Source organism: Phyllostomus hastatus, unplaced genomic scaffold, assembly GCF_019186645.2.
Source record: "Phyllostomus hastatus isolate PE091 unplaced genomic scaffold, TTU_PhHast_1.1 phas_contig_86, whole genome shotgun sequence".
In the NCBI taxonomy this organism is placed as follows: domain Eukaryota; kingdom Metazoa; phylum Chordata; class Mammalia; order Chiroptera; family Phyllostomidae; genus Phyllostomus; species Phyllostomus hastatus.
The window spans coordinates 33,762,085-33,779,968 of NW_025333977.1; the positions used below are offsets into that span (position 1 = coordinate 33,762,085).

General features: G+C 41.8%; 1 protein-coding gene and 1 pseudogene across 1 annotated transcript in view; one reads left to right on the plus strand and one right to left on the minus strand.

Moving 5' to 3' along the window:
* The window catches only part of LIPH (lipase H), a 47,301-nt gene that overhangs the window by 23,416 nt on the left and 6,001 nt on the right, over window positions 1-17,884 (minus strand). Inside the window, exons 2-3 of the mRNA XM_045852087.1 lie at window positions 5,390-5,757; window positions 3,821-3,929 (exon numbers count right to left, since the gene is read on the minus strand). Coding sequence (XP_045708043.1) covers window positions 3,821-3,929; window positions 5,390-5,757 — 477 coding nt within the window. The remainder of the gene's footprint in view (window positions 1-3,820; window positions 3,930-5,389; window positions 5,758-17,884) is intronic.
* On the plus strand, window positions 15,363-16,412 carry LOC123826888 (annotated as a pseudogene).

A 17,884-nucleotide genomic window follows, 5' to 3' on the forward strand; every position in this document is an offset into this window, starting at 1 on the left:
GGAGGTGGATAAACACCCAGGCAACAGAATTCACAAGATATTTTCAACAACAGCAATGACAACAAAGAGCAACTCATAACTTTGGAAAGAGTTTTTGCTGGAGAAGCCTCCTCTGTACATGAGACAGCAACACTTCTGGTGTAAGAAAATGGACAGAGAAACAGCGAGAGCCCAGTTCATAGCAGCCCCTAGATCCATGGCAGCAAACTGGCTTGCTGTATAAAGTCCAAACCAGGGCAATTTTCAGAGTAATAAAGGTGCTATTAATAATTATGCCAGGACCAAGGCGCAAATGAGAACTATTAAGTACTCTTGGACATAATGATCTCCTTAGGGATAAGCCATAGCAAATGATTAGCTTATAATATCAGTCAGAAATCACAGTTAAGCTGCCCTAAAAAGTTGTATCAAATGGGTGTGATATGGAGCCCCAAACCTAACACCAGCCAGCTGTGTGACCTTAGGCAGGTTACTATATTTCTCTGAACCTCAGTTTCCTTATCTGCAAAATGGAGGTAGAATTAATAGCTACTTCAGAGGACTTAATAAAGGACTCCTAGATCTGAATCCAGAACATTTTGAGATTATTATAGATAATCTCAAAAAAAAGTGGAGCTTTTCTTGTTGCTCTAAGATCACCAGAAAGGTGTCTAGTGATCCCTGTCTTCTGCTGCAGCATTAACTGGTTTGAGAATTTGATGACATCATACATGTTACATGCAGTTTCTGGAGCCTCTTCCTCTCATCCCCAGGGTCACAAGGAACTCTCTAAGGCAATGCTGTCCAAGGAAAATATAATGGGAACCACATATATAATTTAAAGATTTCAAGCAGCCATTTAAAAAAAAGGAAAAATCAAACAAGGAAAATTAATTTTAATAATGCATTCTATTTAACCCAATATATCTAAAATACTACATAATCAATATTAAAAACTTGAGATTTTAAACATTTTTTGTATTTAGTCTTCAATATCCAGTGTGTATTTTGCACTTACAGCACCTCCCAATTTCCCTTAGCAACATTTCAAGACATCAACGGCCACGTGTGGCTGGCAACTGCTATATGGGGCAGCCCAGCTCTATGGTCGCTTTTCAAGATATAATGTTCAGGCCACCTGCATCTTTTGATTAAAAGAATACACTCCTATCCCAGCCAGGGAGTTCAGTTGGCTGGAGTTTCATCCCAATAAACCGAAGTTTTGGGTTTGATCCCCGGTCAGGGCACATACAAGAAGCAACCAATGAATGCATAAATAAGTGGAACAATAAATCAACGTTTGAAAAAATGAAAACAAAAAAGTATACACTTCTGGACCCCAACCCCAGAGATTCTGATTCAGCAAGCTGGCGTTGTAACAGCACCCCAAGGTAATTTTCACACACATCAAAGTTGAGAATTAAATTTAATGTATTATCAAGTGGTGTAGGGACTTGAGATAGTTTAAAATCTGTTCATGTTCTGCCATCTGTTCAAGAAGTTAATGAGAAGTAAATCCAGGAGCTGTGCCTGGACAGGAAAAGGAGAAAGAAGAGCAGAAGAAAGAAAGAGACCTGGGAGAGATGAAGCAGCCATTCAAGCCTAGATAATTAACAAGCAGAACCATCCAATACTTGGGAGGCGGGAGTGAATTGTGTCCTTTGGGGAACAGGCCAAATTCCCACCTCATAATCCAGTGAGCCCACTCTGGCAAGGCAGTGGGAGGAGAGTAGAAAAAAATAAATGCTTGACCCCTGAAACTGCTCTCAGGGACAGCTTAAACAGTGGGGAATTGTAATGGTGGGAAATTGTGACCCACCCACTATTCTTTTGACATTGTTTCTGTAAGTGCTGGCTCTGACTAAGATGAAGCTTGTAGATGAGCAGCATGTTTATATAAGAATCCTAGGAATCAGTTTCAAAAGATACAGACTCTGACCTTCAGGCGTCTCAGCTCTGGGAGATTTGCTGACCTTCATCCATGGAGCCAGGATGACATGAAGCCGGAATGACATAGGTCAGGTTGATCAAACCAGGAATTCTGCACACCAGACCGGCCCTTGCCTCATCGGAGTGGACTATGTTCATCCGTACTGAGAGAACTTTCAACCCCCTTCCTTAATCTCTTTGTCCTGTCCCTCTCCCCCTTCTTACAAAAACCTCTGCCTCCGCTGAGATGGAGAGACGGGCTTTGAGACAGGAGTCCACCGTCCTCCAAATGGGCAGCATCTGCAAATAAATCACTTTCTTTTCAGCACGGGCCTCTCGAGTATTGGTTTTCATAGCAGCAGGCAGCCGGACCTGCGTTAGGTTACAAACTGAGATTGAACTTGGGGCTCAGAGATGATGAGGAATCAGGAGAACTTGGGGGAGTCAGTGGAGAAAGAAAGTTGAGCTGTGGACCAATGGCTGAATCCAGCTCACAGATGGAGGCCACGTGAGCCCAGGAGTAGGAGGAAGGCTGGCTGGGGAAATTTCCATAGTCAGAGGCCAGGTTACATTGGATTCACATTCAAAGTAGTTGTGGAACCGGTTTGTTGGGAGGCTGAAGAATGAAACAGGTGGGGTGGGGGGAGTGTTAAGTAGAACAAGGAGGTGGTCTGGAACTAGCACTGGAGAGCAGATTTGCTCATCTCTCCCCAAACTTTGTGGTCAGTGATATCAGGTTGCTAGCTTGACAGCTTCAGCCATGGTAGGGGTATGTATACACCATGGAAATCAGCAAACACTGCAAATCAGGGCTTTTGCTTCCTTCCTTCTTTTTAAGGGACACAAGCAAATCGAAGCTATCTGTCCTTTGTACACATAAGGGAAAAGGAAATTTTTTTTAAAGTAAGAACATGACGCTTTCTAAAACATAACACTAATTTTAAAAACTGTAAAGAACTTTCACTAGGAAAGCAGGTAAATAAGAATATGAGAACAGGCTTGGCCTTTGGGATGAAATCGAGAACCAAAACAGCCAGGAAGAAGAATGTGACCTCAAGTACCAACAAATGGTGTGTGTGTGAGAGAGAGAGACAGACAGACAGACAGACAGACAGAGGGAGAAAATGAGAATGACTGGCCCCGGGCTCTCTGTCCAGTGAAGCAGGATATTCAGACCAGTAGCTCTAAAAGCTTGTCACCCAAATGTAGCTAGTTTGCATTGTTTACCTCTTCCCTCCTTCCTTCTTCTACCTTCCAGATTCCCTAGAATTAAAATAGTTGTTTCCACGTGAGGATGGATTCTGGGAAAGACATGAATGGAAGAAGACTTAAGTCTCTGAAAGAGAAAGCCTCTCTGAGTCCTTCATTTGCAGCAAAGGAAAGTTACTGGAGCTTTAGGCAAGAGAACCCATCACCAGTTTGTTTGGGATTTGACCTGCTGTGTTGCTGAGTGTTTTTATTCGGTTTTAGCTTGAAAGCCGATATTCAGAGAGTAAGCCCCAGCCATCAAAATTCTCATCTCAATTTCCTATGATGAAACTCCAGCTGTGCCTGGGGACAGAAATTTATTAGGTATGTAGTTCAAGCTATTCTGAATAAAATAAAAGGAAGAAAGATATCTGCTTGAGGCACAGAGATCAAATCCCCATGGACCATAAGAGAAATAGTCACCAGCAATGTTTTCTATGGCATACACAATTTACAAAGTGCTTTGCATGTATCTTATGAAATAATAACCTGAGGTCAACATTAGTATGGTGTTCCTTTTGCACAAGAGGATACACGCTCAGAGACGTTACATAACCAGAAGAGCTGGCTTCCAACCCAAGGACTTGCATTGCCCACATCGTGCTCCCCCGGGGAACAGCCTGCCCAGGCCGACCATCCCCTGCCCATTCCCAGGAAGTCTTACCTGTAATTCTCCCCAGCTGCCCACTGTACTCCTTTCCAACAAACCCGGATATATGGGCTCCTAGACTTACTCCAATCATGTAAATGTCGTCAAGAGAAGCTCCTTCTGCCTGGAATTTCAAGAAGTCCATCATTATAAATTGTGGGGGTCAAGGAGCTGACAACATTTGGAGAAATGTCCTATCTGTTGATTTGGGGGAACTGTTTCTAACCACCTCATATCCATTATTTCACGTAAATGTCACAATACCCCTGGCAAAGTTAATGCCATTCTTTTGATTATACAGATGAGGAAACTGAGGCCCAGAGTTGAGGTGATCTGCCCAAGGTTAGGCCATGGGGAGAGGTCAGAGTAGGGTTCATACTAGTCTGCCCACCTCCGAACTTATGCTTTAACCTCTAGGCCACAGTGTCTCCATTTCATGCCTCTTCTAGAAATCAAGCCAAGACATCTTTAAAACCTTCTCAATTGGAAAGAAGGGCAACAATACATTTTGATGAACTTTTTTTTAATCTTCATGCTAGCTCAATTATATAAATTCACGAGGGAGAGTGAAGGAAAGGAGGAAAGTAAGTAGGGTAGGAATGGATCACATTGACCACAACCTGCTGAAATAGCCTGTCATGAGTCATTTTAATATTTACTTTTCCAGCCCTAGCTGGTGTGGTTCGGTGGATTGAGTGCTGGCCTGCAGACCAAAAGCGTCGCTGGTTCTATTCCCAGTCAGGGCACATGCCTGGGTTGTGGACCAGTTCCCCAGTTGGGGGAGTGTGAGTGGCAAGGGATCATCTCTTTGTTGATCCCTTTGGGACTTTGTTGTTTCTCCTCCTCTCTTTCTCCCTCCCTTCCCCTCTCCCTAAAAATAAATACATAGAGTCTTTTAAAAATTTTACTTTTCCAGAGCCATGGCTTAGGTGGGAAGCTCTTGTAAAACTTAGGCCACTGCTGCCACAGTGACTCTCTGTGAAATGGTCGTGGTACCAAGTCACTCTTTTTAAAAAAATACAAGTGGCAATTCATGAGATCACTAAGGAAAATTTAAGATGTATTTAATTTTTGTAAGTCTTCTAAAGACATAAATCATATATACACAAAAATCGCTCATCAGACCATGTGTATCAGTTTTGGTTTTGGACAACATGGTCACTAAACTTGCCATTTCGAGGAAAAGGAACAGCTATAGAAGTTAAGGAAGCTCCAGTTACTGAAGCCAGGAAACCCATAGACAGAACTTCTCCTACTCATAGGGAGAAGTTCTGTGAGTTAGAAAAATATGCCCCTTCCTCAGGACACCTCACCACCATTTGCTGGAAAATTGTCTTAGTAAACATGTAAATCTACAATGTCTACGACAGTGATGCCCCCTTAGATGGGTGCCTGGTGCAGGAAACAACCTGCATGACCACGCGCATGGGTGGTTCCTCCAGCATTTCCCTCCACCTTCCCTGGGGCTTACTTGGATCTGCAAAATAGTCCCCCAGTTCACTGCAGGTATGTCTTGGCTTAACTCTTCAGATAGTGGACCAGTTTCAATTTAGCCCTGAATCATCTAAGAGAATTCTCCCTTACCAACATTTGGTCGATAAATTCCTTCAAGGCTGCTGCTACTTTCTTGGTCCTACTAGAAGCATAGTTGTATATTACAGTTGTAGCTCCTCGATTCCAATCAACAACGACCACGTTCATGTCTTCTACAGAGAGCAAACCCTCTACTAAGTCCCCTATCCAAACTGGAGGGGAGCCTGTGGGCCTGAATCCATGGACAATGAAGGTGGTTTTCCTGGTTACGTTCAAGTTCCCCAAAAATGTGGAGTTGATAATTTGTGCGCAGGTCGAGTTTCTCCTTGTGTAGAGCATCAATTTCACATTTAGTCCCGTACCGACCACTGCACTGTGGAAGCTCAGTTTGGTAAATGAAGGACATGTTTCTCCTGTATCTGAAAACAGAAATTATATGGCATCGTGACAGTTCTTTCCTGAGCTGGGCATCAAGTCCTATACTCCCTGGAGTTCTGTGTGCCTTACTTACAGCATCTAGTGAGGGGCAAGACCTAGTTGCATGAAGTTACAAAGTCATACCTGATTCAGAGTTCATACACAGTGACTTTTTCACCAGGAAAACCATATTTCCAAATTCTACCTTTTTCAAGGTCTAACCCCAAAAGTCACCTCAGTGTAGCCTTCTCCCAGCTTTAAGAACTGTCCCTCATCCCAAAACTCCCCAAACCTCTTTATGGGCCTCATTGACAGCACAATGAAAATACTTTCAGGGGTGTACTATGGGTATTTAAGTACATGTATGTCTATCCTGCTCGACCAGTCTCCTTGGAATGGTGTCTTATAATCTTCTGTACCCCTCGCTGATCCCAGCACACAGTAGAGGACCCAGTAACTGAAACTTTGTGGTCCAAACGCCTCTCTCCTTGTCCAGAGCACCTGCCTAAGATGAGAATGGAGAATGTGATGCGCCTGCCATGAGCTGTCTAGTTGCATCTGAAACTGTTGACCACAATGGCGTTTTGGGGCCCTCTCCTTCTTTGCTACTCAAAGCACCACCTTCAAACATTCCCCTGCTAAATAGGCACTAAGGATGGTCTTAGAAGTTAGGGATGAGGAGGGGACAGCACCGATGAGCCTGGAGCATCTTGTCACCACAGAAAGTAGGGAATATTTAAAAACATGTCCCAAGGATACAGGAGTCAGCTTGAAGGGTTTTCCACTCTCCGGATCTGGGATAATTTAATAACTAAGGACATTAATGAAGTATAGGCCTCTGGAAAAAATGAGGACTCCGTGATCCCAAATAAATAAATAAATACATAGACAAGAGGATTTCCGGGACAGTGCTGACTGCCAAGTGGTAAATGTGGAGTGAAAGCTGGAGTTGCTACTAATCATTACTCTTTCCTTCTCTAAAAATCAATAAATAAAAGTTTTAAAAGTATCATTGAAATATTGCTTTAAAATATCATGAGAAATAAAACATCATTTTATTGCATTAAAATCATAAATATACATAATTTATCTTGCTGTCCCTTCCCTCTTAAATTGCATACCCTGTGAGTGCCTCACTTGCCTCACACTGACCCCAGGCCTCCTGCCAGGGCTGTTGTGAGAATGAGAGGTAATGCCTGTGAATTATCTAAACCGTTACCTAGAACACAATAAATGCTAAAAAATTAGTAATTGGTCCTGGTTGGTGTGGCTCAGTGGACTGAGCACCAGCCTGGGAACCAAAAGGTCACTGGTTCAATTCCCAGTAGGGGCACATGTCTGGGTTGAGGGCCAGGCTCCCAGTTGGGGGCATGCAAGAGGAAACTGATCGATGTGTCTCTTGCACATCAACATTTCTCTCCCTCTCTCCCTCCCTTCTCCTCTCTCTAAAAATAAAATCTTAAAAAAAAAAGATTGGTTAGGCAAGAATCTTCAATGGATACTGAACCAAAATGGGGTGAGTTCTAAGGAGGAGCATATGTGTACGGGCTTCAACAGTCTCCCACAGATTGCTTATCAGTGATCAGGGAAAAGCAGTAATATACGGTAGAGAAACTGAACAACAGCTTGACTAGGTTATCCAAACGAGCACCACCAGTGAGGGGCAGATGGTCAGCATGCGCCTCTAGCCATAGCGCACCGAGAAGGACACAGCCTCACCTGTGCAGTGTTTCAGCAGGGGGTGCATGACCTGAATCTAACCACGAGGGGAAAGCCAGACAAACACAAAATAAGGAATAATCTATTTCTTAAAAAGGTCAATGTCATGGATGACGAACAAAGGCTGGGGTAATGTTCTAGATTAAAGGAGACTAAAGAGACAGAATAAATAAATGCAATATCTGGCCTTAGTCTGCATCCTGTAATGGAAGAAGAAATACTATAAAAGAAATTATTGGGTCATTGACAAAATTGGGATATGGACACTAAATTAGATAGAAGTTTGGTATAATGTTAAATAAACTGAGGTTGAAAATCATATACGCTTAGGTAAGAGAAAAATTCTAATTCTTAGGAAATACAACTGAAGTATTTATAAGTAAATGTCCAACTTAGTCTCAAATAGTTCAGAAAAATACATTAGGATGGAGAGATAAATGATAAAGCATATGTAGTAAAATATTAACAATAGGTGAATCTGCACAAAGCATTATTGGTGTTCTGTGTATTTACTCTTGTAGCTTTTCTGCAAGTTTAAAATTATTTCCAAATAAAAAGCTTAAATTAAAGGGGACAGCACCATATCAGCGACACATGTATTCACATAAATCGAGAGGGAGACTCTGACTTCTGATATCAGAAAACCAAAGTAGATAGGACTGCTAAAGACATCTGGTTGAAAAGGAATAAGGAGTTAGAAGTAAACTAAGGATCACATTGCAAGACAAAAGAAGGGCTTTTCGTGGAAGGAAGGGCTGAGGAGTGCATAGGTAATGAGACAGAGTGTTACTTTTGCAACGTTATATAAGGCACTGGTCAAGAACCACAATCAAATAACAGTTAAAAATAAACCTCTGCTCAACATTGGTAATAACACAGCAATATAATGATTGGGAAGGCTGTATTGTATTTTTAATTGTAAGAATTATTTTAAACTGTGTTGTGACCTACTTTCCCACACGCTGCTTGGCTGAGAGAAAACAGCCAAGTAGGAGGTGAAGTGGAGCAACAAACAATCCCTGGCTGCAAGCTGGAGATGGTGCTTCAGGACATTCGGGAACGTGGACAAAGGCCTGTGATGGCCGTTCTCGGGGGCAGGGGACAGGAGGGGAAGACTGTTCACTTGCAACTGGCCAACAGAAGAACAGAAGACAAGAGTGCCTTGGGAAACATCTGTTCTGACTTCCACCAACAGAAATTTAGAAACCATTTGCCTTGGGCCCCTATTCTCAGTGGAGCTACACTTGCACAGAAATTGCTGCTGCCTGATTTTGAGCCTCAGAGTGGCCCTTCTCCTGGGGTCTATACCTTTTCTTAACTGCCTGGATCCACTCATGCATGCTTTTATTTGAAACTTCTTGCAAAGGCTCCGGTGCTCAGGGGTCAGTGAAGTTCTAAAATAGAATGAGCTAAAACTCAAACAGAAGATTAAAAAATTAAGGAAGCTTGGAAATTCCTGACCCTGGAAAACAGTGAGCCCCAAACTCACACATTCCTCCTTTTACTCTACACTGTCAAGTAGCATGTGCAGTGAGACATGCTCACAATATATTATCTTTATCCCCCTCAAGCTTTATTAATATGTAATTGACAAATAACGTTGTGTAAGTTTAAGGTATAGTGTGATGATTTGATATATATATTTATATATATATCATATATATATACATAACAGTGAAATAAGTATCACATTAAGGCTTTTTGTTAACACATCCTTCACCTCACATATTTAGCTTTGTGTGTGTGTGTGTATGTGTGGTGATAAGAGTTAAGATCTACTCTCTCAGCAAAGTTCAAGTATACAATACAGTATTGTTAACTACAGACACTGTTCTGGGCATTAGATGTCAGAACTTATCCATCCATGTGAATATGTTCTCCACCTGCTGGCCCTTTTGTTCTCTTCCTACAGATTGCATGCTCCTGGAGAGCTGGACTGAAACTTGTGGTGCTTGTAGAGCAAGACCTACAGTAAATAATTGACTGTTTAGTCACTTTATTGAACAGGAGGTGTTGCAGGGAAGGTAGGGCTAAGCCTCTCAGTCTTTGCCATCAGCAGACCTGGGTTTTGTTCCAGGTTGTGGGGCTGACTCACCAGAGCCTGGGAGAATTATGTTATCTTTCACTTACTGCCTACCTGCGGAGAGAGATGCCGTGGAGATAATTATGAATGGGTTCTTGGGGGGGGAGGGGCGGGAATTCCGTTTCAGAGAAGAGAGCTGTTTATTATGTCTGTTTATTTTGAGGCAAATGAGTAATATTGAGCCAGTGTGTCTAAAGGCACATATCTGAGTCCTTGGAAGACTCAGAGAAGACTCGTGAAGTTTGGGCCTGAGCTAGTCACCAGCAGCCACTGCCAACTTTCACGTCTATGGAACGGCTCAACCAAGCTCCTTGACTTGCTGAGTCTTTATTAGAAGTTCTTAAAAAGACAAAGTTAGTGAAAGGTAGAGAGCAGTACAAATCAATTTTTATTTTTCACTTGAAAGAACCACTCGGATTTCATATATTTTTAAGTGTCCTAGTTATTTTTATAATGGCATTGTGCTCTGGAAAAGTCTATTGCAAGTACTGGGTAAAAAAAAGATTTTCCTAGTTCCTCTCTACAGTGCTAAATGTTACAACAGCTTGATATGTATTATCTCCCATTCTCAGAGGACGTGTGCAGTTCATTCAACCAGAGTCAGCTCCATGCTAAGTTCTGTGTCAGGTGGCATTCCCAAGGAACACTCAGGCATTAATGAAATAAAACACACAAATAAGTATAAAACTGCAACCTGTGACATAAGCCATGTAAGAGAGATATGGTGTAAAATGAGAATTTAAATAGGGAGTATGGCCTGGTCTAGGAATCGGGAATGCTGTTCTCTTATCACCCGGAATTAACGCATCTAAATACCAACAATGGGGCATTTCTTCTGCAAAGAATAACGTCACACTGAGGGGCAAATTCAAGTTAGCCAAATTATTACATTTCAGTTTCATAGGTTTTTACTTTTATTACCTACACATAATGTTTCTGGAATTATATCCTTTTTCATTATGTGTTTTATTTGCCTTGAATTCCACCCAATGATAGTAAAGCCATAACTTGGCTTATCCTTTTTGTTAGCATTTGCCCATCATGTTTTTACCCTTTTAAAACCTTTGAATCCCTTTAGGAGATCTTACATATAGCATCTGGCTAGGTTTTATTTTATGAGCCAATCAGAGAGCCTTTAAAAAAAAACAGGTGAGTTCACATTTATTGGCATAACAGACAAAGCTGGTGTGAAGGCCACAGAAGGGTCTCCTTACTCAGTTCTGCCTTCAAGAGACCTCCTTCAGGGAGCGCAGTGAAGTTGACCGTGCCTCCAGGATGGTCCACATTCACACAGAAGCCATCACTCCCCAGGGCTGCTCCCAGCCCCTGACTGGCCACCGTGGAGTATTGGAACCAGGCCAGCCAGGCCATTCCTGCCTCATGTAGGATTCCCGTAACAGGCGACTTTGGCTCAGGGACTCCCCATCGGCCTGGTTGAAACAGTCTCAGAACTGTGCTGAAGCTCGTCCTACCCAACCCCCCTTCCCCCCGACTCCTTTCTCGGACGTCAGACTTGTATCCTCAAGGGAAGGCTCTCTCTGCCTCCTCCTTCCAGCCCCACCCCCACCTTTTATCCTTCATGCGCATTTCCTACAGCAAATCCTTTGCTTGTCCTATCCGATCTTGGTGTTTGCTTCCTGGAGGACCCAAACGGACCCAGCTGGATTTAACACTGTGATGCTGTATTTTCTCATGTTAGTCCTTTCTTGGTTTCTATAGCTATCTTCTGCTATAGGGATTGCCAGTGTCATTTATGTATTCTTTCTCATACTGGGAAGTGTATGGCCTGCTTTAATTCTTTTGGTATTAATCTTTATAACTTTATATTCAATTTTTATATTTCAGTTTCATTGGATGTACATGTGTGGACTGCAGGCCACAAGTAGACTATGCAGAACTGCTCCGAGCTTATATTTATTCTGATTCTCTTATCCACCAGTGTGAACACCTAGCAACGATTTGTGGGGCATCAGGAAACCCTGTCCCAGACTGCTGTGGAGCACATTGCAGACTTCTGCCATGCGTCCTGCTGCTAACCTTTGTCAAAACCCTTTATTTCCTCAACTCTGCTCCAGCCCTTGCTTTAGTAACTTGAAACAATATCTAGTGATTCTCTGTTATACATGATGAGGGTATTAGCACACTCAATACTTGTCCCGCTGACCTGACTTCTACCTCCTGAATTTCGTTAGTTGTAAAATTATTTTTAGCTCATCTGGCAATTCCTTTTTTAGTTTAACAATACATATTTAAGCTTCTATAATGATGTATCAATCATGGAGATTTCCTGTTCTATTCACTGAATCTGTGGTATCTCCTTATCCCTACCAAGAAAGATGAGAAAATTAAGGCACTTAAACTGTCTCATAATCAATTGCCTTGACACCTTCCAGCCATACACACACTCACACAAGCATACACTTTTTGTTCCCATTGGCAAAATACAGTCAATCCTCTTTGTGGATTTCATATTTGTGAATTTACCTACTCGCTAAAATTTACTTGTACTCCCCAAAATCAGCACTGGAGGTGCTTTTGTGGTTATTCACAAACATTTGCAGAGTGGCAAAAACTTTGAGTTGCCCCACACACCCACTCTCAGCTGAGGTCAAACACGACAACACTCCGCCTTCTTATTTCAACTCATAAAAAAAAAAAACACCCTTTTCACTGTCTATCTACTACTACACTTTTTTGCTTCTTGTACTTTTTCTAACTGATTTTTCTTTTTCAAGATTTTATTTATTTACTTTTAGAAAGAGGGGAAGGGAGGGAGAGAGGGATAGAAACATCAATGTGTGAGAGATACACAGACCAGTTGTGTCTTGCACACCCCCAACCACACCCCCAACCAGGGACCTGGCCCACAACCTAGGCATGTGCCCTGAGAATCAAACTGGTGACATCTCGGTTTGCAGGCCAGCACTCAATCCACTGAGCCATGGCAGCCAGGGCTGACTTTTCTGTTTAAAATGGCCTCCAAGCCTAATCCTTACATGCTGTCTAATGGTTGTTGGGTTTTTGTTTGTTTGTTTATTTATTTTTTATTTTTTTGGTGTGGTGTTCTTAAACTCAAGAAGGCTGTGGTGTGCCCTATAGAGAAAATACAAGTTAGATACGCTTTGTTCAATCATGAGTTATAGTGCTGTCAAAATGTGAGATCAATGTTTATGAATCAAAATATATATTAAATTAGGTGTCTTGAAACAGAAATGCACATAAAATAAGATTATGCATTGATCAGTCAACAAAAACATAACCAGAGGCTCCTCGGAAGATAGCCCTGCATTTCCCCCAGGCACCAAAGTCCAGCATTCGCTAACCCGGTGTTTGCAGAGAATTTATAGAACATGACTACCATGAATAATGAGAATGAACTGTGTATAAAAATTATCTTTGGGAATCATACATAGTTCCCCGGCTATGCAGTTTTACTATAATGTGCACAATCGTTGCTTACAGTGAGTCCCTTTTCTAGACTTCTCCATTTGCCCCTGGGTAAAAAGCTCTTGCTCTCTTTTCAAGAAGAGCTAATAATGAATAATATATTTCCTAAGTTCAGTCATATCTGTAAATGAATTCCTTGGCCTAAATGATGACCTGACTTTGAACAATATTCTTTCCCCCAGGATTTATAGACATTATTCTACTTTCTTCTTGTATTGAATTACACTTGAGAATTTCACCTTAAATGTTACTTGCTTTTCTCATACCACATACCTGAAGCATTCTTTCCTTATTCTAAAATAATTTCCCCCTCTAGCACAGAAGCTCCAAGATAAATGATCTATTTGTCTGTTTATCCATTGTCATATTCCATTGTTGTATTGCCAAGAATGGGGTGTGGCCCAGAGTTAGCATTAATAAATGTTTCCTGAATAAGTATCAACTTGTTAACATACTTAGCCATTCAGAATGATGTATATGAATACTAAAAACAGTGTATGATGTGATATTTATAAAATAAATGGCCCTAGCTGGTGTGGCTCAGTGGATTGAGTGCTGGCCTGCAAACAGAGGGGTCACCAGTTTGATTCCCAGTCAGGACACAAGTCTGGGTTGTGGGCCAGGCCCCCAGTTGGGGGGGTGCATGAGATGCAACCACACATTGATGTTTCTCTCCTTCTCTTTCTCCCTCTCTTCCCCTCCTTTAAAAACAAATAAATAAAATCTTTACCAAAAATAAATCAAATAAAATAAATGGAGTATGAAATGACACGTGCATTATGACAAAGCACATGAAAATATATCTGCAAAACAATTATGTATCTGCAGATGACAAGGCTTGGAAAATAACATGCAAACAAAAATGGGTTGTGCATCCTACTTCTACTGCTTTTAGTTTAAAATTGCCTAGGATTATTAACCCTTTTCATCTCAGAATAACATTTTAAAGAAATTTACCTTATTTTGGGCCCTGTTACAAATTAGTTTAAGCTCCTTGACAGCAGGCACTGGATTATTTTTTTTGTCCAGTGTTCCCAGCACCTCACATAGGAACTTGTCTTGTTGAATCCTACATTCCCAGGTAATTTGGAGAGCGTACAAGAACTAAATATTTGGGAATAGCAAATGTGTTAAATTGCTTCACCCTCATAAATACAGTTTTTAAGTTCTACTTTATGTTGGTATTACTAAAATGATTAACTAATTGTATGCCTTGAGAAAGCAAACCTCTTTTTGGTTATTTTTTTGTTTTGTTACAGTCAGTTTGCTAAAGGTTAGCATCAACAGAGCCAAACCGAGTAAACACAGAACGTGTTAAACTGGTTTCAAAAGCTTCACCTCTCTATCAGAGTTTATGTGAAACAGGAGAAACTTTGCCTTTCCTTTTCAGACTACTTTGAAATTCAATTACTCTGAAATGCCATTTCCTGTTGACAAGTGGAAAATTACAATGGGATGGGTGATGTCTCCCAATCCAATGAGGAATTCAGACTCCTATGTAGATCAGGCCTGATTAGCATTTATTGTCTTCCCTCTGTTACATTAAATGAAACATACCCAAGTTAGGATATCAGGGAAACTTGGCCATAACATCTTCAAAGATAACATATTAGTGCCTGAGATATTGTGTTACAATCAAACGCATGGGCCAAATCCCAGCCACACCCGTTTGTGTGCTGCCTTCGGCTGCTTCCTTACTAGTGGGCAGAGCTGAGGGACTAATGGCTGAAAATAGTGACCATCTGCCTACTTATAGAAAAATGGTCTAATGTCTTAAACAAAATTGCAACATGATTTTAGAAAGAGCACGGGTTTTGGAGTCAGACCTAGGTCTGAGGTCCAACTCCATTGCCCACTAGCTCTATGTGACCTCTAGTAATTACATTACCTAACCTGTCTGGCCTTCAGTTTCCCATGTGTAAAACCATCATAATCATGACAATCTGTTAAACAGCATTTCCAGAGGCAAACCGAGCCTGAAGCAAAAGGACAGTATATATATATATATCCTCCTATGTTTTCAACCAAGTGTGAAAAGTTTATAAAAGCTCTAAAATAAGTACATAAATAAAGACTACAGATATACTTATTCCCACCATTCAATCTGTTTATACACCACTGTCAACTCTCATAAACCATCCAGCAGGGAAATGAAGGTCACATGGGCTCAGGAATGGCTGCTGATTAGAAAGGGCTTTTCCTAATGCATGATAACACAAAGTTGTAAAACAAACAGTCTATCTCCATTTAGAATTTTTATATTTTGTCCATCATGGACTTATTTGCATTGATTTTAATCTTTTAAAAATGTTGCACTGGGGTGGGGGTGGTCTTGGTGGCTCCAGGAATAGGTGCGGGTGAAGATGATGGCAGTAGAGGCCACCACCTGCATCATGAAAGTTTCTTGTAGCCAAGCAGAAAGCAGTGAGAAGCCCAACACTGAAGACGTGACATCCAAAGATTACTACGTCAACTCCTATGCCCATGAGGAGATGCTGAAAGACAAGCTGCACCCCCGCACTAACCGCAGCTCTGTTTCACAGCCGACACCTCTTCAAGGACAAGGACGTGGGCTCAGACACAGGGGTTCTCTGCATGCTTGCTGCCGCACAGGGGTCCGCAAGGTCATCCAGATCGAACGTTCCAGTACCTCTGATTATGCGGTGAAGATCGTCAAAGCCGACAAGTAAGACCATGTGGTGACCATCATCAAGGGGAAGGTAGAGGAAGTGGAGCCTCTGGTGAAGAAGGCTGACATCATTATCAGTGAGTGGATGGGCCACTGTCTCCTCTAGGCGTCAATGCTCAACACGGTGCTCTATGCCCAAGACAAATGGCTGGCGCTCAATGGCCTCATCTTCCCAGATGGAGCCACACTGTAGAACAGTGTATATCACAGCCATCGAGGACCAGCAATACAGAGACTTCAAGATCCACTGGTAGGAGAACGTGTACAGCTTTGACATGTTTTGCATCAAAGATGTGGCCATCAAGGAGCCCCTGGTAGATGTGGTGGATCCCGAGCACCTGGTCATCAAGGCCTGCCTCATAAAGGAGGTGGACATCTACACTGTGAAGGTGGAAGACCTGACCTTCACCTCTCCCTTCTTCCTGCACATGAAGCAGAATGACTACGTGTGTGCCCTGGTAGCCTACTTCAACATGGAGTTCACCCACTGCCACAAGAGGCCCAGCTTCTCCACCAGTCCCAAGTCCCCATATATGCACTGGAAGCAGACGGTGTTCTACATGGAGGACTACCTGACAGTGAAGATCATCGAGGAGATCTTTGGTACCACTGGCATGTGGCCCATTGCCAATAACCAGGACCTGGACTTCACCACTGACCTGGATTTCAGGGGCCAGCTGTGTGAGTTGTCCTGTTCCACCAACTACCAGATGTGCTGAGACGGCGCCTGGTTTCTCCCATCCCAGGTGGGCAAGCCCTACACAGACCCAGGGGCTGTGGTCTTTTAAGGAGGTTTCGGGGCTCCCCCTTGCTCTCCCTGCCTTAGAAGAGGGTCTTAGGGGCATGGGCCTGGGGTGGGGAGGTTGAGGGGAGGCCACATGTTGACTGTGTTTTTCATAACTTGTATTTTTATATGGTTACATTTATGCCAATAAAGTCTCAGCTGGGAAATAAATAGATAAAAATATTGTTAGAATATTATTTATGCATATAATTTATTATGCATTATTAGAACAATGCATTTTAATATTATCTTATTATTAATATGCATATTATCATTTACATTAAAGTATTAAATTATATTAAGGTATCATTTAGGTCCTGGCTGAATAGCTCAGTTGGTTAGAGCCTTTCGATACACTAAGTTTGTGGGTCCCATCCCCTATCAGGGCACATACAAGAGTCAGTCAATGGCTCTGGCTGGTGTGGCTCAGTTGGTTGAAGCACTGTCCCATAAACTGAAAGGTTGAAATTTCGATTCCTGGTCAGGCCACATACACAGGTATGCCTCCCTCCCTCCCTTCCTCTCTCTCTCTAAAATCAATAAGCATACCCTCAGGTGAGGATTGAAAAATATATTTATTTTTTTTTTAAAGATTTTATTTATTTATTTTTAGGGAGGGAAAGGAGGGAGGGAGAGAGAGAGAGAGAGAGAGAGAGAGAAACATCAATGTGCGGTTGCTGGTGGTTATGGCCTGCAACCTAGTCATGTACCCTGGCTGGGAATCGAACCTAGGACACTTGGGTTCCCAGCCTGCACTCAATCCACTGAGCTACACCAGCCAGGGCTGAAAAATATATTTAAAAATAACCAATCAATGAATGAATAAATAAGTGGAACAACAAATTGATGTTTTTCTCTCTCACTAAAAATCAATGAATAATTTTAAAAGTATCATTGAAATATTGCTTTAAAATATCATGAGAAATAAAACATCATTTTTATTGCATTAAAATGAGAAATATACATAATTTATCTTGCTGTCCCTTCCCTCTTAAATTGCATACCCTGTGAGCACCTCACTTGCCTCACACTGACCCCAGGCCTCCTGCCAGGGCTGTTGTGAGAGTGAGAGGTAATGCCTGTGAATTATCTAAACCATTACCTGGAACACAATAAATGCTAAAAAATTAGTAATTGTAGATGATGTTAATGATAAGTTGTGTTATCGATAGTATTGATCTTCATAGGGTTATGAAGACTAAATGAAATAATATAAGCAAAATCGATTAGCATGGGATTTGATACAAAGCAAGTGCTCAGTAAGTATTAATTCCTTTTCTTCCATCATTGTGGAAGGATTTTGGGAAAAGGGGGATCGTATTGGCCAGTATACGGATGGCAGTGCTTCACTTCAACCAGGCCATTGAACTGGACTTGGTTCTGGCTCTGTCATGAACAAGGTGAAAC